At 45.1% G+C, this 21,059-nt stretch overlaps 1 protein-coding gene across 1 annotated transcript in view; it reads left to right on the top strand.

Annotated features, from left to right (window-relative positions):
* Nucleotides 1-603: 603 nt before the first annotated feature.
* LOC111863261 (zinc finger SWIM domain-containing protein 4) overlaps nucleotides 604-21,059 on the top strand; it is a 209,536-nt gene continuing 189,080 nt past the window's right edge. The window contains exon 1 of the mRNA XM_023849422.2: nucleotides 604-1,028. Within this exon, the coding sequence (XP_023705190.2) occupies nucleotides 665-1,028 (364 nt within the window). The 5' untranslated portion in view covers nucleotides 604-664. The remainder of the gene's footprint in view (nucleotides 1,029-21,059) is intronic.

Genomic DNA, 21,059 nt, shown 5'->3' with positions numbered 1-21,059 from the left:
GCGCTCTACTATTGATCTCTTCGGAGCGTCGTTCTAATGTCATTTCATGCAGCTCGCCCCTCTGCTGCCCTCCCTCCACCATGCACCGTCCCTTTTTGCCAAAACCCAGTACCGCAACCAACCGACCTGCCAATTGTTTCTGTTTTATTTTTTGGGAGGGGGGTTATTACCCCCCTAAGTAAACGGTACGTAGGGGTTGGGAAGGGAGGATCTCCGGAGCAACGAGAAGAAGGGGACTGAAATTTTGTATCTTGGTTGCACTTGTGTGTTCTGGCAGAGGGGCGAAAATGTACGGAACGCTGCGTCTTCTTTTCTCCTCCCTTCAGTGGCCCCACTCCTTCCCAAACTGAAGAGTACTTTGTCGGCGCCGCACCTTGCTGCCATGTGGAGAATATAAACAAATAATACTAGGCTCACTGAGTGGCCAACATCAGCTGTGATGGAGGCCCCGGAGCGCGCGTAATGCCTGTCGAGACCAAGTGGAGGGGTGGCCACACGGCGCATGCTCAGTACCGTAAAACGTCTCCCACCACGCGGGTCCCGTAGTGGAGTCTCTGCCGGACAGCCGAGGCCGTCGAGGCTGCAGAAGCGAGAGCTCATGTCTGGAGCGAAGAGGTTGTGTTGCTCCCGGCTAGGAGCGGGCGTGGGCACCCATCACCTGCTCATGCCAGCTTCCTCTTGTAGTTCCTTCCTGCTGTTGGGTGCTTGTGCTGGTGCGAGTGCTTTGGTGCGCCATGGTACGGCGGGCGTGGTGCGAAGCCCGGACACTTTACTGGACATCACGGCCAAGATCGTGGCCGAAAACATTCCGTTCCAGCGGATAGAGGAGCGGTACGACCGCATTCCCGAGCCTGTGCAGAGACGAGTTATTTACTGGTCGTTCCCTAGGGACGAACGCGACATCTGCATGTACTCGTCCCTGTCGCGAGTGCCGCCGGTTAGCACGAGTGGTGAACACCAAAACCTGTCCTTTTATAAGGGATTAAAACTCTTGGAGTCGGGGTGCGTGGATAGCGTCCTGCAAGTCGGTGAGTGATGTGCAGTGTTTTGAGTGCTTGTTATGTGCGGGACATAGCCCGCTCATGCTCCGAGCGGAACAAGCAATGTGTCACTTTTGTTTCATTAGAGGCGTACTTGAAAAGGGGTGTTAACCCTATTGGACATAAGTATCGTTTTTGTAGTAGGAGAGATCACCCAGAAACCGACACACAAAAGACGGGCTCTTTGGTTTTAGGGGGAGAGAAAAGGATGATTTCTTTTGTGGGGGAGGGGGCAATTGAATTTTTCATCCCAGAAGGTTCCAGCCAGTGCCCGCTTGTCCCGGTACAGGTGTGTTGCTGGGATGGGAAATGAATTATATTCGGAATATGTAGCAGAGAATAGAAATGTTGTAGAATGCCGTCAGCTCGGTTGTGACGGCATATAGTCTGGTAGAATGTTACCGACGTTTCGGAGGAGCGTACTTTTTCATGTTCAAGTCGAAAAGCAAATCCAAGCAGAGGAGCGAAACGTCGGCAAAGTCTGACCAGACTACACGGCGTTACATACCACAATATAGTACGTTTCATAGTAACCGCCGTGAGAATCCGGACACGAACAAGGTTAGTAGCGTCTGTAACCGCGGCAGAACATTGGGGTGGGGCTGCAGGGCACCGTGTACTTTGGGTTCCAGAACGGAATTTGGTTCGGGATCGAGGATAATTACGGAAAACCTCAATCGAAATTCTCGGTCACAAGACATTCGGGTTGAAGAGTGACTCGTCTGGGGAACGAATACGCGAACCGTAGCCAGAGAGTCCGAGTGTGTACTGTTGCTGCACAGTTTAATGTTGCGTGGCTTTCACGTCGGTTTCTTTGGACGAGCAAGGAATACGATGGGATGATAAGATCCCATTATTCCAGTCGACTTTTACCAGATCCATTCGTTCCTTCTAAAGAAACACGAATTTCTTCTTCGTAATTTCTAAAGGGTTCAGTTCACATTGCGTCGCCATTTTAAAGAACAACAGCCAAATTCTGTGTAGACAAATAATCGCTCTTTATTCTGAGAAGCGTATGAAACACGCAAGTGCAGTCGGTGGAAGAAATGCTAAGATTTCTAATGTTTAAGCAGGCGGTTCATGCAGTGTAACCACTGTGTTTTAAACAGATAAAGAATGGAGTACTTAGCACAAAGAGTATTTAGAAAGAAACCATGCTTTGCCCAGAACGGTCCTGCTGGAGACCTCTAAGAAAGCGAATAATGTGTTGTCACTGTGTTTCAATTCAGTAACCTACTGTTGCTCTAAGTAAGCAGGCATTGACGTAACGAAATTGCTCATGATTATACAAATATGTTTATCTGTAGGACGGTTTTATCATTGTTGACTAATCGTAGGTAGCATAAACGAAAAATTTAAATCAACGCGTGTTTGAAAGACATAAGGAAAAATTATGTACATGTATATTACAAAAGATTACGGAATCTGCTATTTGGTAACCATGGAAACTAGCAAAGAACAACGCTTTGAAGGACTCTGTCATTGTAACTCGATACAGTCTCGTTAGTGTTAATCGCTATCACATTTTCAGGTCTCTTTAACACAGCAACTGTTGGAGCATCATGGCATACGTTTTTCGTAAAACCGCCTCCTCGGCTCTAAGTCTCGTAATTATAACCTCTCACCTGTTTGCCATTTGTCGAATAATCGGTGGTTATTCTTTACGGTTAATAAATCTACCGGCCGTTTACCATTTATCGAATAGTAGGTGATTATTCATAGGCTGATAAAATTGTATTAAATCTAGAAGAACTTGTAGCTAATTTGTTTCATTTTGAAGTGTGTAGTTAGGAAAACGTGATGCAGTAATGTAGCTTGTACAGTTGACAAGTGTTGTACTGTACCCGTGCGTGGGATAAGTACAGCTCTTCCCAATTGAACTGTTACTGCAGCAACTGGACACGGCCCATTAGTCGTCAATTTTGAATATGTTGTAATTTATAATAAATTTAAAGGGTTGAAGGCTCCTTGTATGGACTTGAGACTGTTTTACAGGTTGCTTGCCTAATTGGGCATTTACTTGATTACAGGAAACTGATTTGCCTATTTTGAACTAGAGTAAACTTTGGGAAGAGAAGGCCAGTAGATGTGTGTATCCTTAGCACCACTAGACACCGTTTAACCCTTTGAGACACAGTGGTTACTACATGTACTACCTGCTTTAAAATTAAACAACTTAACATTCTACCCACGCTGTGTATTTGTGTTTCATATGATTCTTAGAGTACACGGCGATCGTTCTCTAAACAGCATTAATCGGTCGCTTGTTGCTATGGAGACGCACTGTGTTTCCCATGAGGTACGAATCAGTGTGGTGCCTACTCAAACCCCTCCCTTCGCCGAAGAGGAGGCCTCATTTTCAGACACATAAATGGTCTTGGAATAAACAGAAACGTCATGAGTCCCGACAGGTCCCGAAGCCAAGAATAAATGTGCTGGCGAAGGCCAGGAGCAATTTATTGCCATGCTATGCTCACAAAAGGTCGAACCCCTCCTGTTGTAGAAGAGGAGACTATTTTCCAAAAGGTAAATGGTCTTGGAAAGAGCAGAAATGTGGTCATGGGTCACTGCAGAGCCCGAAACCAAGAATGACTGTGCTGGCGAGGACCATCAGCAAGTTCCTGCTCTTCTCAGGCTTCCAGGCCTGAGATAGAGCTCGTGGTTAAGGATCGAGATGAAATTGTGGTGTGAAGTGTTTTTAAGAGTTCGGTCTGTTTGCAGGCAGAGTGTTTTTGACTGACGAACTTGCTGATGGAATGAAGAGTAAATATAAGGTAAAAAAAGAGGGAAATTTATCCGTGTAACAGGTCGTGAAGGTCCATAGGGTTGTGAGACGTCGAGGCTCCCACATTTTCTCTAGACAGTCGGCTCACAGATGGCTATGAGGTTTTGTCAACTTTATGCGCTAGCCGCACTTTACCCCCCAAGAAGATTCCTGGTACTCATTTCTGAGTCGACCCCGGGGCCATAGTTCGGCTGGGAGGATTAGGTAAATTGAAAAAATCCACTTCATCGGGAATCGAACCCGCGACCTTCCGGCTTGTAGCATGCTGCCTCAACCAACTACAGTACCGCGTGCCCCCCCCCGAAGACTCGAGCTAGTGAAGCTTTAATAAGCTTAATAAGAGAAACGCGAGATACCGATTTCACATATGGTTAACAGAATGTAGAAAGCCGTTTATTTTTATGTACACAGTGCAGACTGAAAAACTGAAAAAAAATCCAATATCGTGGAATAACTTTCAGAAGGATTTCCCTGTTCACGAATCTGTACGCCGCAGTGAATCTTCGGGTTCAGGTGGTGTACAAGGCGGTACGTTTCTCGACGTAGACGAGAAAGTATTCTGGGTTATCAGTCGCACTTCTCGCCGTCCCTGTGCAACTTCGTCGACGTATTAAAATTCACGCTTCGAGAGCATTCGTCTTCCCCGTTATTCTGCCCAACTGGCTGCCATCATCATGTGTACAAGTTGCAGAGGAAACTGCTGCCCTTGTCACGCTGCTACACTTCGCGTTTTAAAGGTGAAAAATATTAAATCAATTTTTCTTAAAATATCATACCGTGATTATTTCGTTGTTTGCGCGTGTTGTGGGGTCTCGTGTACATTCTGTTGGTGTGCTGTGTATAGCTGTGCAATGTGATTCCATGATGACGGCGAGAGATTAAAAAAAAATTAAAATATTTTGTAAGTATTTTACACCTTTAAAAAGCAAAGTGTAGCAGCGTGACAACTGCAGCAGTTTCGTATACAAGTTGCACACCTGATGATGGCAGCCATTTGGGCCGAAACATGTAGAGTTCCAATAATGTGAAGAGACGAATGCTTTTGAAGTGTGGATTTTAATACGTACATCGACGCAGTTGCACAGGGGCGGTGAGAAGTGACTGATAATCTAGAACACACGGTGCAACGGGATGCCGCAGTGTGATATTATGAGCAAACATTAGTTTCCGAAGAAGGGTAGCTCTGTGCCTCATGCAAGTACAATAAAGCCTCGCTAATCCGCATTAATTGTGAGGGAGGTCATCCGGATAACCGATAATCCAGATTAATGAAGTGAAAGATATCCCTAAAAGAGAAAGAAACTTAGAAAACAAAAAATGGAAATTGTAATAATATAAGCAGTGCTGATGCAAATAAAAATATATCACTACAGCAGTTTCTTCCTCTGTCAGAAGCTGAAATCCAGGGCCTCCTTTAGCCAGCGGAAGCCAATCTTGGGTATTTTCTTGCGTGGTTTCAGTCTCTCCAGCTGCCCTCAACACAGTCTGAAAGTGCTCCTGCTCTAATCCCCCTTCCTCCTAAATCCCATGTGTATTTTATGGCATGTACTCATTTGTGAACAGAATTTCTCATATTTCGATCCGGATTAGCGAGGGTTAACTGTAGTGAAAGAGGATCAGAGACAGCTCAGATTTGGGATTTCCGTACAGAGCACAGTGACGAATACCTCAGTGGCGCTAAGCAAGAAGTAACACGAGGGGTGAAGGGAACAGTGTTTATGAATGCCAGGGCTGTAATTTCAGCATATAAAGGAGAAATTGTGTTAACCTGAAATGGAGGGGCTATATCTCTGCCTGCTTGACACTACCCCCCTATATTTTAGTGTTTCAGTTGCGTACAGACGTGCGAAATGGTTTACCAGCCGCCACTGCGATGCAGTGTCCACAATACTTTACTGATGTGAAAATATGCATAGGAGTCATGGCGTTGGAATTAAGTTTGTACACGATTGCAAGAAATGTATCCGTGCAGGTGTCGTCTGCCTGTTGGTGCAATAACTTTGTGTTTGTGTTGAGTCATTTAGTTCATATACGTAGATTTGTGTTAGGGGATCGCAAATGCCGAGATCTTGTTGCATTGCTAGTGTTGCTCAACCTCACATGCTGAACACACACACACATCTTGCTCATGTTGAAACCGATGTTCTTGGAACTGACGCTATTCTCTGCGGTCTCACTGAATAGCTGTAGGGAATACGTTCCATTCTTCTCTTTGTACATCTTAGCCCTGTCATTTTTAGCGCATGTGGCGACCCTGGCGGTGGCTGAAGAAACTATTTTAGTATAAAAAAGTATACTGGAGATTCATGTAGAAGCAGTGGTGGTTGAACAGTTTTTTTAATGCGCCAAAGATTTCTCCAGAAAGTAGTATGTATGAAAATAACCTTTTGTCGAAGTAGAATGAGGCGCTTTGTTTTCGTTTTGCATTTAATTCGGGGAAGTCTTGCCGCCATTCCGTTGAGAATCTTTTGTCTTCTCGTCGCGTACCTAAACTCATGTACTTGTTTTTCATGAGAGTGAAACTTGGCCTGTCATATTGATCGAGAAATATCTATGGGAGGAGTTTTGTGATCAGAGGGTGCAGAGGAGAATATGTGGAGCTAAGACAGGAAGTGAGCCGGTCACGGTAGCCGAGCGGTCTAAGGCATGCACTGTCTTAGCTCGCTCGGAAGCTGGGATCGTGGGTTCGAATCCCACTCAGGGCATGGATGTTTGTTTGCGTTTTTCTGTGTTTGTCTACAGGTAGAGGCCTTGCGACGAGCTGATCACCCGCCCAAGGAGTCCTACCGTATGTGTAAACCGAAGTGAACGGAGTTCATGGAGGTAGGCCTAGGCCCACTAGGGCTGTAGTGCCAAGGAAAAAAAAAGACAGGAAGTGAGCAGGGGGGCTAGAAGCAAAACTGCATAATGAGGTGCTTCATAATTTGTACCCTTCATCGCATGTTAGTATGACGGCTTGGACACGTAGCAGACATGTGAGATGCGATAAATGCATACAAAATTTTTCTTTGAAAACTTGAAAGGAAGAGACCACTTTGAAGACATAGGCTGTAAGCGTAAATGGAAGGATGGTACTAAAACCCAAAGAAAAGGGATGTGATGGTATGAATTGGATTAATCTGGCTCGGGTTCGGATTCCGTAAAGGGCGGAGAATATCGTGATTATCGAAGCAGCTGTTAGGTTCTCAAAGGCGCCGTTCAGCGCATTGACTGATCCACGTTTCATTCCTGGTAGCCGTTACTTTTGTTTTTGTGAATGTTCTCGGTGGAATTTAATTAAAATGCAGCAGTTGATGCTATAAGCTGATTCTTTTTCTTTTGATATCGCAATTATTATCTTAGTAGTTGTGAAACCATTAACAGTTCTTCGACATCTTATCGCTGGGTGATAACGTTGAGTTGAATGTGAGGGTGACAGGCTGTGAGCAGGTATGGAGGTGAGCTGAAACCGTTCGGGTGTTGAACTTCCGGCTCTGTTGCCAGAGAATTGGACAGTTGATATGTTGCAGTTGGGGCGATGGCTTTGCGGGGAACACCTTTAAATAACACTTGTTGGGTGGTTTCGGATGTACAGTAGTCCTCTTGTAGCCAGTCCGTGTGCGCGGAACGCAGGCCAGGCTCTCACACTTTTCCGTTGCTAGGTTACGAGTACGTACTTCATTGCTGATCCATTTTAATCGTATTAATTCTGCTTCATTGCATGTTTCCAGACCACTTTCTTTATTTATTGCAGCCAGAATGGGTATTGGACTTGTCGACCCACCTGCCATTGTTTCCTGTATATAGTAAAACTAAAACAAGGCGGCATTGTGAGAGTTTTGTAGCCGTCTGCCCAACTTCAGTACGCAGGGCGCCAATGGAAGCATGTAGGCCTGCGTGAAATTTATACGTGGTATAGTTTTGTGCGCTGAAGACTACATTCTGAGCAACACAGGCTGGCACCAGGGTGCTTTGGACAATACTTGAACCCAAGAACGTGGAAATGACAGTTAAAAGATAAATATATTCCTGTAACAGGCCGTGGAGGCCCATAGGGTTGCGAGAAGTCGAGGCTCCCACATTTTCTAGACAGTCGGCTCACAGATGGCGGTGAGGTCAGCCTTACGCGTCGGCCTCCCTTTACCCCTAGGAAGATTGCTTGTGCTCATTTCTGTTAGAGGTTGAGTCGATCCCAGAGCCATATTGCGGCTGAAAGAATTAGGTCAATTGAAAAATCCAGTGACCTCATCGGAATTCGATCCCGCGACCTTCCGCCTTGTAGCATAGTGCCTCAGCCAACTACGCTACAGCATGCCCCCATGGAAGGGACAGGAGAAGGAGGAAATTGCGCAATGAGGAGCTTCACAGTTTGTTCACAAAATATTTGTCTTAAGACCGGAAGGAAAGATAACACTTGGGAGACCTAGGTGCGGGGGACGTTATCTGCGTTCAGACAAAATGGCGGGAGGGTATGGACTGGGTATATCTGGCTTAGGATAGGGACTAATGACTACCTTAGGCTTCTGCGAAAGCGGGGAATCTACGAACTGAGTGACTGCTTGGATCTAAGAAGGACTTTGTTCCTTCAGAGTTAATCAGTTAAGTATGGCGCGAGTGGAGAGCTTGCGGAGATTATGGACATAAATTGACCACTGAATCATATGAATATTAATCATGAGCAGAAATGGACTTCTAAGTCGTATAAATACTAATTATTATCGAAAATGTACTACTGAATTGTATAATATGAAGCATGAAAAGAAATGGACGACTGAATTGTATAAATACTGATTATTGACGAAAATAGATTACAAAACTGCATAAATATTAATTATGAACAGAAATGCATAAAAAAATGATGTCTCATTTCATGTACGCGTATAGTAAGGAGCATCTGAAGGAACGTATTTCTTCACAGAACTGCTTGTTCTGGTAGTAATGTTAGTGTTGAAAGGTCGCGTTCTCTGTGTGTGTACGCCGAGCGTTGTCTCTGGATTGGCTCTTAGGTCAGAGTTTGAAGGTGAATTTTGTTTTAGATAATCGAACGTTGTTTTACTGAAGATTCTAATAGAGTATCTGGTACACGTATTTATTTGTTTGTTGTGACTCACAGTCTGACATGTGCATTTATGGTGTATTATCTTTATCGTTACAAGATCGGAAGGCGAAATTCATAATTATTGAATTAAATGTCTCGATAGATACGAGATATTATATATAATGTAGGACAGAAATTATAAATAGTGACCCTACCACACTTCAGATGTTTGCATTACATATTTCACGCCTCTTCAGAGCGTTTGACGACGAAGACAGTAATTAAAACGAAAGTTGTTTTGTAGGATTGTGTAACGAGGTTTCGTAGCTTGAGGGAATGCTATAAATTAGAAGTGTCTGAAAAAAGTTCTGAGGAAAATACATGAAAATAAGGGGGATCAAGTAAGCTGGAAGCATACGTTGCGAGACCCTCGCAGTGTACATACACAATACACCTCTTGGTGGGGATACCGAAATCTGTGAGGTTACGATGGACTGGAAATGTAGTCCGGATGTCGGAGGTATAAAATGCGCACAGACATTTATCGGGAAGTTTCTTGGAAGGCTGAGGAGCTGTGGCGATAATATGAAGGTGAAAGAAGGCGGAAGAAAATGGCGTGGGATCGTGCCCAGTTGCGGACTAGGCATTAACAGTTCTGTCGGTAAATATCTACTTGGATATTTGGAGCTGTCTTCATGTTCGACTTTAGCCCTTTGAAGCCAGAAGTTCATCTAAGTAAAAATTAAAAAAAAAAATGGTTTTTACCTGACAGGAAACTGATTTAGTTTATGTTTAGAATTATACAGAACATATAATCACTCCGGGCAAAATGCAGAAGGGGTTTTTAAATGTTAAAGCGGTTCGTATGTGCTTTAAATCGTTAACTGTCCCTAACTTGGTCTCGACATAGAGGTGGCGCTCAGCTCGGTCCCTTTCCTAGCCGCGTTGCATTTACCTGCTCTTCACGGCAGGGACGTCAGTGTTTACTGAGGATACTACCCAAACTGAAAACATGGCTTCACCCACGCAGTAGAACCACCGCTGCAGAATGGATTTTCATTGTCCTTCCTCTTAAAGATTTTTATTTTATTTTTACATCATTAACGCTTTTCAAGAGCACGTTATGGACAAGCTGCGTACCATACCACCAGCATATATATTGTAGCTTGTAGACCCGTTGCTAGGTAACGTCCGCCAAAGATCGTCCGTTGCTAGGCAGCGGAAACTTAACAAGAAGCAGTTGAACTAGAGCAGTGAGGAGCGGTGTTTTTCAACGCGATCATCGCCGGGAAGTTATACACGGGACAAGTTTAGAATTTAGTCAGTTATAAGGGGAGCCTGTGAAGCGAAGACTAGGAGGTTGGTGTGAGATGGCCGCCAGCCTGGGAGTCTTGGAATATTAACCAGCAGGCAATGGCGTGAGCGCAGAAGCTGAAGAATCTCCACTGTTAAAAGCCGTTACTAGGAAGTGACTAGTGGGGAGCGTAACAGGCTGAGAACATTAGACTTTAGCGTGTGCCGTAGTGAACTGTGAAGTGGAGATAGCGAGGTTGCTGTAATTACTTGTACATAGTTACAAGTCGCATGTATAAGTGGTCAATAAACTGAGTCACTGTAGTCACACTCCAAATCGTGACAATATTTTATATTTTCTTAGGCTCCTAACGTGTTTATGTAAGCCCACTGGGCATTCAGTGACCACGGATGCAGCTGTGTTTATCTTAGATACTTTTCTAATGCCCTTTCATCATTGAACATTAACTTAGAAGTTACCAGCTGAAAATTCAATGGAACAATCTGACAGTTCCCACCTCTGGCTACGGTTATTTAGTGATAATTCTTCCACTGATCCTCCCTTACACCTTATAGACATTGAGGGACACTTTGAAATGACAGTTTCTCCGAATGTTCAGGCTGTGAACTCGAAAATTCTAGAAAGACTTCCCGATAGGGTAACAATAATCGAGTGGTGATCGCATCGCTAGGTTTCGTGACTTTCCTGCGGGAGCTGGCACATGTAAGTCAGCACAGTGACTAGACTACGTGCTAAACCAATTCTTGGCGGCGGTAAAAAACTTCTCTCCGGAGCGTCCAGCCCGGCTCTGACGCCCACCGAACTTCCTATCCAGTGTGTACCTGGGGTATTTCCACGGAGGTAAAGCAGCTGAGGCGTGAAGCTGACCACTCATCCCCATCTAGTGCTGAGGTTAAGAATGTGTGGAGCTATACTTCCACTCCCCATACGTCTTCATGGCGTGGGACAACTTTGCCTTTAGGAGTGCTGTTATCTAGAAGCAAGTGCTGTAACGTGTGGGCGTAGGAAGTAACCGGCGGTGAAGTTGTAGGATGACAAGTGTTTTCTTTTTTCTTGAAATATATGTGATTTCACGGTCGGTCGCACCACGAAGTTGGCCGGCCGTCTTAAGGAAGTCACACATGGTCATGCGCATTCCGTTGTTTCCAGTTTTTAAAAGTGTGAGAGGATACTTTTCCAGTCACGTGATTCATTATTTCTCTTCTCGGAATAAGCTGTTTTTATCTGTATGTGAGGCTAGCCAGTACGAAAATCCGAAGCAGTAAGGGTGACATCCAGCAGGACTGGAACTCACCGCTACATCATCTCATTAGGCCTTCTGTCCTGTTCCCCATCAAAATTGATCTTAGAACAATGGATCTTATAGACAGTCGAGAGGACTCCTTGAACGGGGATCAGCCCGTCGCAATGCCTACACAGGATGACACAGACACAGAAGAAACACTGACAGACATCCATATTTCGAGTGGGATTCGAACCCACGATCCCTGTGTTTGAGAGGGCGAAGACCTTTCATGCCTTTGACCGCGCGGCCGATGTAATCGGCCCACCGCTGTATGAGAGGCCTAATTTCCAGTACAAGGAGCTAACGGTCTCAGTTTCCAGTAAGCGTCTGTTAATCGTTACGAAACTGGTTTTGGAAATTTAGTTTCCATTCGTAGACATTTCTTTGCCCATAACGTCCAGACGGGCACTGGGGCCTATCCGGCTTTACTCCGGGAAGTAAAACGGCCGGAGCGTGAAGCGACATGCGTAGATTCACATACTGTTGAAACAGAGTTCTGGTTTTTTTTTGTAATGTTTTGTTAGAATCTTAGACTCTTCTTGAGGCTCTTGGCATAAGGCCTACAGCGGGAAATGCATTGCTTTCTTCCTTTCCTTTTCTCTTTAATTTATTTCTTTCTCTTCTGCCGCTTTCTTTCTGACCTCCCATTTTCTTTTACGTTCTGGGAAATTTTCCACCGGCCTGCTTTCCCCCTTTAGAGTGACGTGTCTGGTCTGGCGCCTTTCGGATCCCGAATCCGTAGTAGAAAATTCAGTAAAATTATGCAGAGACCCAGCATGAACATTCGTGATAATTTTAGAGTACTGAAGGTGTCCCAGTCAGACACTGGAGCTAAATAAAATTGTGTATCGATGCTATCAGTATCTAGGCGGAATGGCAGGACAGTTGGTGAGTGAAGAATTGGAAAGTGATTGAAAGGAAGCGGTTGTGGCCTAATCGAGGTATTTACTAGAGGGGTCTGAAGAAACCCACGACATACGGGATAACCTGTGTCCCGGCCGAAATTCGAACAGAGTACTGAATACGTGCAAATTCAGCCTCTTTCACTCATAGCCTGAAGTTATGCAGCCAGTTTCTGCAGTTTCCTTGCGCAGTACGATTTTACGAGCCCATCTGTTTTAATATGTGCCACAGTACGTGGACATTGCAACCAACCGACTTCTTTTAATGAGATTCCAAAGGGTTCTGCGGTGGCGTATAATACTTTGCACTTTGCCCACCGTCCGGTATTCTGAAAACTAGAACACTTTTCTGAAGCTGAATCTGTTTCCATCCTGAGGTCCAGTGATGTGATTGGGGTTACAGAGTAGGCGTCTCCCTCCTCATCTGAGGATGGATACAGATCCAGTCTCCGAAACGTTTTGTTCTCTAGTTTTTAGAATACGGGACGATATAATCCCAAATCCTAACAATTCTGACTTAACAAATTAATTGAAATTAAGTTTTATCAGGACTGTCTCAAAGGTTATGTGCGGATTGTCATAAACAAGCGAAAACCTGTCATTCTTCTCAGATGTTGTACGGTTTGTTTCCAAGGCTACGACATTTTCCCCATCGACGCATGGGTTTGGGGCTCTTTTGTTTTGAAGTTCCTTACATGCCCACTAGACAGCATTGTGGAGTGCATCTCAAGTACGTGGTACTCGCATGAATAGCCCTGAGCTGGCTGAAGAAACTCTTTGTAATAAACTGCATTTTACTTTTCTCTGGTTGTCCCGAGCCCGCTACACTTTCAGTGCACGTGAAGAACTCTTGAGAAGTTACGCTATTGTTGCAGACATTTCCCACACAGCTCCAAATGATCATGCCACACTTAGTGCGCTGCCATTCTGTGCCCTGCCCTTCGCCCGAATTTTAGAGTGATTAGATCATTAAATCAGTGACGATGATGTGCGGGAGATGTAGATTAGAAATAGATGCAGGCCCGAAACTATGTTGTGTTCTCCTAGACGCAGCCTATAGTGGCTCTCAGCTTCCGGTGCTTAATTATAAATTGATTGAAACGTCACAAACACTTGTGTGCGTGTTAAGTGTAGCTAGATTCATAGAGAAGTTTGATAATTAGTTTCTTTTCTTCTGGGGAACGTGGGATTTATGAAAAGCATTTAATGGATACGTTATGGAAGTTCGGTAAGGGGTTCTATGTTAGTGGGGTTCTTACTTTGAACGACAGGCAGCGAGAAACGCTGATGCCCCAACTGTTTAGATCGTTAAATTGAGCTAGTCATGGGACGACAAGATGTACGGAAACCAGTGCCGGGCCCTCGTGAACACCGTAATGAGCGTTCAGGTTCCGTGAGTGGCTGTCAGGATCTAGTACATATGAAGTTGAAAGGATGTGTGAGGAAGCGGTCCTGGCATTTGCCCGGAGAGAGGGGAAAGCCGCGAAAATCCTTAATGAGGATAGGATGTGTATCGGCCGAGATTCGAACCGATCCCCTCTCTCCACCCTGCTCGATTCTGCGCCGTGGACAGAGTTCATTCATCCGCTCCGTAGGGCCGTTTGACATTATGTCACGTGTATGAGTGATTGTGGTCGGGGTTTGGATTGGCAGTTGGATTTATTGAACACTTACACGTCGTAACTACAGGTACTCGTATGTCGCTATCGCTAATTCACACTGCAGTTCACTACAGCACGCACTAGAGCCTACTCGGTCTGCTGTATCTTCATGGGTTGTCGCCTGGTAACGGCTTCCAACGCCGTAGCTTTCTCAGCTTCCGTGTTCACGTCCTTACTGGCCAGCAACTGTCAAAACTGACTCCCTGGCGGGCGGCCACCTCGCACCAACCCCCTACACTTCTGACGGAATCCAACTAACTAAACTAGACGTGTCCTTATAATACCTCGCATGGACCGCGTAAAAAACACCACTTCCAACAGTTCTTTTGTTGCATCACGCTGCAGTCGCACGAAACGTGTAGAGAACATCGCTTCCAAATTAGTCCATTGTTGCATGTGTGGAATCTGTTGCCTATCAGCGGACGTTTACAGAGTCATTACCTAGCAACGGGTCTACATGTCTGTGTGTAATCTCCGTTTCTTTCCCTTACAGTAACTTGTAAATTAATTGTACAAGTCCGTGGTTCGTATTCTTGTAAGGGTTAAAAAGGAAGCTGTCTGGAGACCGTATTAGACGTAACGAGTAACTTTTGCCAAGAGGCGTGTTGATTGGGAGCAATGAGTCCGGCAGGAGAGTTAGTGGAGCGAGTGATTGCAGATGGCAGTGTTACAGGTTGCGCAGTTACAGGAGCTACGCAGCCAGTCTGTGTGAACTTCTAGCTGCAGAACAAATTAAACTTTGCTGCATTTGAGGTTCTGACAGCAGTGACTGCACTGCTGGTTGGTTACTTGCTTGGCTAACTTCTCGACCCAGAAGAAGTAACGAACGTTTGGCTTCCTTAAAATGTTCGTGAATTCTTGAGTTGCCGAGTAGCTGTTGGCTACCCAGGGAGGACTCAGGTTCAAGGAGTTAGGTGAATATTTAATTGGCTCTGTCGTTTAAAATTAAATTAATTTCTGGAATGATAAACCACTTTATAGTAAAAGCAGTTATTTCTGAGGCGAATGAGATTACACTGTCTCAAAGTAATACTGATTTAAAAATCTGTCGAAGTTAATTTAAAAGAAACTGTCTTCTTACAGAAGCTAGTAGTTGTTCGTCTGGTTAATACCTCGCCTCTTATGAAATCCGTATTCGCAAGAACCCGCCTTGGTGCCACAATCCAGACGAATCCAGTCCACATGTTTATTTATGAGCCACTTTAATATTTTCCTCCCATTCACGTGTAAGTTTCACAAGAGGTATCTTCACATTTTCCGACTCAAATTTTGTAGCAAGGAAGATATTGTGAGTTTTCTTGAACTTTCTTAAAAATGTGAAGTGCGGGCAGCAGGTTCTGATAACGGTCCGTTACCATAGCAACAGCTGCTTTAACATGTTCCCATGAAACAAATGAGTGACAGGAATCCTCTCAGATACAGCCTGCTTGCTCTCCATTTAAAGGGGACGGCTAATCGATGGACGCGCGATGCCGCGCCGTCACGCAGAGCGGTACGTCGCGCTCGTTATGTTCCAATGAACCGATGGGGTGTGAACGACAGGCATTGCCAAGGCATTTCTTGATTTTCCTTCGTAATAACATTCGTTATGCCGTTACATTTAAAGTAGATATGTCTATCACCAAATCTTTCCTTATCACTCCGAGCCCATAACAATTCTGCCTATGAGCCTGAATAGCTCAAAGGAATCGTGGACTGAATTCGAAATGTATGACCGGGATTCGATTTTCATGCGGGTCAGGGATTTTCATCTTACAAGACAGTCTCATGTGTTCAATCAGCCTCTTATCTGATGTTCAAGGTTACATTTACATGTATTGGACACCGTAATTACGAACTTGACCCTTTAAAGCCCAGTGGTTACTGTAAGTACCACCTGCTTTAACATCCGAAAACACTGCATTCTGCCCACAGAGTGTATTTTGTGTGTTTCGTGTGGTTCTTACAGTAAACAGCGACTGTTTCTCCAAACAGCATTAACCGGTTGGGCTTTAAACAGTGTGTTTCCTGTGAGGTACGGACTGAATTTGTATACATTATTTAGAAGAAAATAGTCCTCAAAGGGTTAGCAGACGTTACGTGTTGCTTTCCTAGCAAAACGTCTGACAGTATCGAGTAAGTTTGGTACGGAACATGCTGCTGTCGCTTCATTTCAAATGCAGCCCGCTCTGGCAGTACGGGCGATAAAGGCAGATGGAGAGGAACTGCAACGCGACAGCAGCTCGGTGGTCGTGTCGTATTGGTACCTGACAATCAGGCACATGAAACGTTTGTTGACAGAATTGTCCCTGTGCTTAATTAAGCATCATGCCATGAAGGTGTATGGGGGAGTGGAGGTATATCTTTCAGTATACCGTATTTACGCATGTATAGGTCGCACATTTTTTGCCAAAAATTCAAGAGGAAAACTGGGGTGCGGCTTATATTCGAAATCACACTTCATTAAAAAAAATTGTATTCATAATTAGTAATACAGGGTGTTCTACTCCTGAAATAATATTCCAAGAAAATTATTTTTTCTATAATTTCTGTCAGAAAATTGTGCTGCGGCCTATACACGCACGCGGCCTATACATGCGTAAATACGGTAATTGCAAAATTTCTTCTGAAATGTCTCTGAAGGAACGTGGTGCTATCGCTGATTTCCACATTTTATGTCACTGCACGCTAAATCTTCTCCAGTTTGCATTGTCTTCAGTAGTCTTTGCTTGGTAACAGCTCGCAGAAGTGGAGATTCTTCAGCTTCTATGCTCATGTCGTTACTGTACGGTGAATGTCCCACAACTCAACTGTCAACTGACTGGGTCGCCCCTTTTGTCTTCCCTATAATCCCTTTTGCATGGATCGAGCAGTAAACAGAGTATCGAACAGTAACTCTATTGTTGAGTGCGTATTTGTTGCCGCGGGAACGTGTTTACCGTTCCGTTGCCCTGAAACGGCTTGCACAACACCTATGTTTATTCGCATATCTCGCGGTCATTGCATAGCAACGGCTGTACACACTACAGAATTGAACGAAGAAATTCAGACCTTTTTTTTTCTATTCGTCGGCCTAGATTTTTCGCCCGTGACTGACGAGGAGACGAGTGGGTTTGTTGAGCCAGGGCTCCGTTTCTCTTTGTTTGTTACGGTACGACGCGGTCAGGTTGTAGACTGTATGGCGTCTGATGAAAGGATGAACGGAAGTGGCCTGGCGGAGGTATATTCCGGCACTTGTTGGGAGGGACTGAGGACAATCGTGAAATATATCGGTCAGGATAGCCAATCATTTCCGGAATACTAGTGAAGAGCATTAGGGCTAGACCAGCCTGCACGGTGGGTTCCATAAGGGGCATTAAATTTTTGAACGGATAAGTCAGTGTTAGCTTTTCAACAAGGACTGTGTCCCGTGAAGTTTAGGTTTCTGTCTGCAATACACAGACGCGCAGGGAACCGTATATTCAGAGCAACGTGTAGCTGCTGGGGTGGCCGTGCTGAGATGCGAGCAGTCCACGCGTGCTCTTGTCACTCTGTTGTGATATGGATTTATCTGGAGATTCGTAGGATTACTGTCATCTGGGATCTGAAGCCGTGTAGTCTGGAAGATAGGCCTACCTAACTTGTTCAGTATATAGAGTCCGAAGGTTGGGGTACCGGTCTACCAGACTACACGTTGTCACATACCATCATGTGACTTGACGCATCAGTAACGCCCGTATCCATGCTGGGTGATGAGTACCGCACTTGGTATGGTAAAGCCTGCGCTCGTTGCGGAGACTAGAAACGTTGGTCCAAGCAGTTTGGCGAACAGCGATAGAAGGAGAAAGATAAAAAAACCTGCCCTGGAGCCCCAATACTGAAAGAAAGGAATGAAATTGGTTTTTGTAGCTTTACACATACTGGGAGGGTCGGTCGTCCTGGAGACGGCCCCTCTACTAGTCATCCTACTAACATCACCTCCAGAATGCTTCTGCTCGTGCGCTGGATACTGTCAGGCGGAACGTATTTGTTTTTTCTGCTCAAGGGTAACGTTTCTGACTTGCATCCGGCGGGTCTCCGGTTCGAATTTCGGCTGGAATACTGGGTGTCCTGACCGAGGTTCTCGTGGTTCTCTTCAGATTCCCCAAATAGACCACTACCGGCTATTTCCACATCCTTCACAATTTTTTATTCACTTATCTAGTCGTTCGACCACACACACACACACACACACATATATATATATACACATACATACATTCATATACACTGAGTTACTGGAGGCGTCGTTAAACAAACCATAAATATGAAGGTCTCTGTTTGTTTGTTTGTTTATACCACTTTTCACGTTCAGTTCTCGTAATTCATTAGTCGCCGTTATCAAACGTATATTTATGCAGTCGCCATGTTGGAAACATGTACCTTATCAAAAGTTGCATATTTCACCAATGCTTATCACCACGTGATATCAGAACTCTACTTTCAATTTGTATATTCCTCCACGTCAGAAACTTACAAGGCCGCTTTGTTGATGGTACACTATAGGCTCGGTTAAAAAGGCCAGGTGACCTCCGCTGGCATGATGTGTATACGAAATATCATGAAAGTCCGTTCATAGGATAATCCTTTAGTTACGGGAGAACTTCGTCAGTAGAATGACAGCCTGTTGGCAGGGTCTAGAGCCCATCCAGACTCCTGTCCAAGGGTATGGAGTCCCTGGGGAGCGAAGCAGACCGCTCACCTCCATTTGGTGCCGAGGTTAAGGCGTTGTGTGTAGCATGTAACTATTATAGACGCCCTCTTTTGTTTAATTATCTCGAAAGCCACGAGACTTGAAGCAAAAAGCTCTATATTTTCCTGTACAACGTTCGTCCGAATCGTTTTTAACTCCGGTAAATATTTAACGAGTTGCCCTCAAGCTGCACGCTGAAGTGCGTTATTGTTGTCTCACTCCAACCAGACCGATATATTTTGACAAACTTTAGTAAAGCTCAAAATTTCATCAAATTTTGAAAAGACTTGTTGAAAATCCGCCTAGCGGTGCTCAAGCTGTCTCGCGGGCAGACCGACAAGCAGGCACTGCGGACCGAACTACACACCGGCACACCCCAGGAAACTGTGATCCTGATGAAGCTAATGGCGATTCTTATAATTTTTCTTTCACTAACCCAAAAATTCACCGAACAGAAATCAGTAACTAATACAATCGCCAAATTATATCATTAAAAACCGCTGGGTAATTCATTTTGCAAAGGGAGGGGATACATATACCATGTGTGTATGTAGCACGCAAGCTGATCACAGTGGCCGCGCGGTCTAAGACATGAACTGTCTTCGCCCACTACAACGGTGGGATCGTGGGTTCAAATCCCGCTCAACGCTTGGATGTCCCTGTGCGTTTGTTCTGTTTTTGTGTTGTTCTGTGTGTAGATAGCGGCCTGGTGACGGGCTGATCCCCCGTCCAAGGAGTCCTACCGACTGTAGGATTACTGTGTATAGGATTAAGAAACTGAAAAAATGACTAAGGTCCAACAAAAGGGGCTGTAGAGCCATAGATGTATGTATGTATGTATGTATGTATGGACGGACGGACGGAAAGGTATCATGCCATGAAGCCACGTGGAAGAACGAAAGTTAACGCTTCACGTATTCTGAATCTTGGTGTAGAATAGAAGCCGACACTGAACTTCATACTTCATCCGTTTTGTTTGCCGATGAGCTTCACAGCTTATCTAGTAACAGGAGAGGCTCTTGCCGGGATTCGAATTCTGCTCTTTCAACTCATAGCTAGTGATTTTACTTCGTTAAGTAAAGTTGTATGTGTGCTTAATTAAGTACCACTCGACAAAGACAGATGTTGGGTGTCGGTGCATCCTTAACTGAGGCACTGGATGAAAGTGAGTGGTCAGCTTCACGCTACGACCACACTACCTCCGGTACCCATTACATAGGCGTCATAAATGGGCCCCAGAGTCCGCCTGGACACCGTGGAGAAGAGAATCGAACCCAGATTCCCCGGTCGTCCCACCCGTAGCATAGCCACTACACCGACTGCGCCGGACATAGTGACATGGTTATATTAAAATGTTGAATATTGTCTGTGCTGTTTCCGGTGCTGGAAATGCTCGAGGAAGGAAGTTTGCTTTATGCGGTCGGTGTGTTTGTTCAGGAAACGGAGACATCCACAGTTTCCAGTTGGGGTGCAGCCGCGCTCTGCTGCCGTCAGTTTATGGTATCCGCGCGGCGTACTGTAGTGATGGATCGGGAAGGATGCGGTTTCAGTGAGAGGGATTTAGCTTGTTTAGCGGTAACAACGCCGAATGATCGCGTGATAGTGAATAATGAATTGGAACGGTCTTGGAAGGAAACTTCCGGTCTAGAAAACCGAGATTAACGGCTGTCGGGATCTGTTACGCTGACCACGTGACACCCCCTATCCGCAAAAGTTAGCAGTACCTTCGCCGACAAGTGGCGGTCGCTCGGTCGGCATAGTTCGCTTGCGGACTACAACCCACGGAGTTTGTTTTTTGCTTGTTTGTGGAAGGAAACTGTTGAGACCTAGTTTAAGGTGCTATCCTTGGGATTTATCTGGGGGGACTGAGGAAAACTACGACAATCTCAGAGTAGTCAGTATCTAGCTGAGATTCGAACTGTATACGTCCTGAGTTCAAGACCGAAGCGTTACCCCAACTTGCCTGGTGAGCTGGATCCTCTGCATTTTGACCTTCCTCCTCCTTGTTCCAATGCTACAGAGTAGCTCAGTCAGTACAGTGACTGTACGAGCTAGATTCATTTTGTTAAATTCCCGGTAGGGGCGAAAGATTTTTCTCTTCGCCGATACTGTATCCAGACCGTTTCTGCGGCCCCCTTAGGGGCCTGTCTTGTGTGCACTCAAGGCTCATTCCGTGAGGGGCTGGGCGGTGTTCGAAATTTGAACCTGAACACTCATTTCCATCAAATCTGAGGTCCAAAATGAATGGAGCCTTATTTTATTCTTTCCTGTATACTGTCACTTGTTTTAGGGGTGACTGTTAGAGGGGTTTGAATTGGCTGAGTGGGCTTATTGTACTTACTGCTTACTGAGTCGTTGCCTGGC

Source organism: Cryptotermes secundus, unplaced genomic scaffold, assembly GCF_002891405.2.
Source record: "Cryptotermes secundus unplaced genomic scaffold, Csec_1.0 scaffold929, whole genome shotgun sequence".
Classification (NCBI taxonomy): Eukaryota; Metazoa; Arthropoda; class Insecta; order Blattodea; family Kalotermitidae; genus Cryptotermes; species Cryptotermes secundus.
Note: the sequence above shows the minus strand (reverse complement) of the source record. Positions and strands in the feature narration are given on the sequence as shown.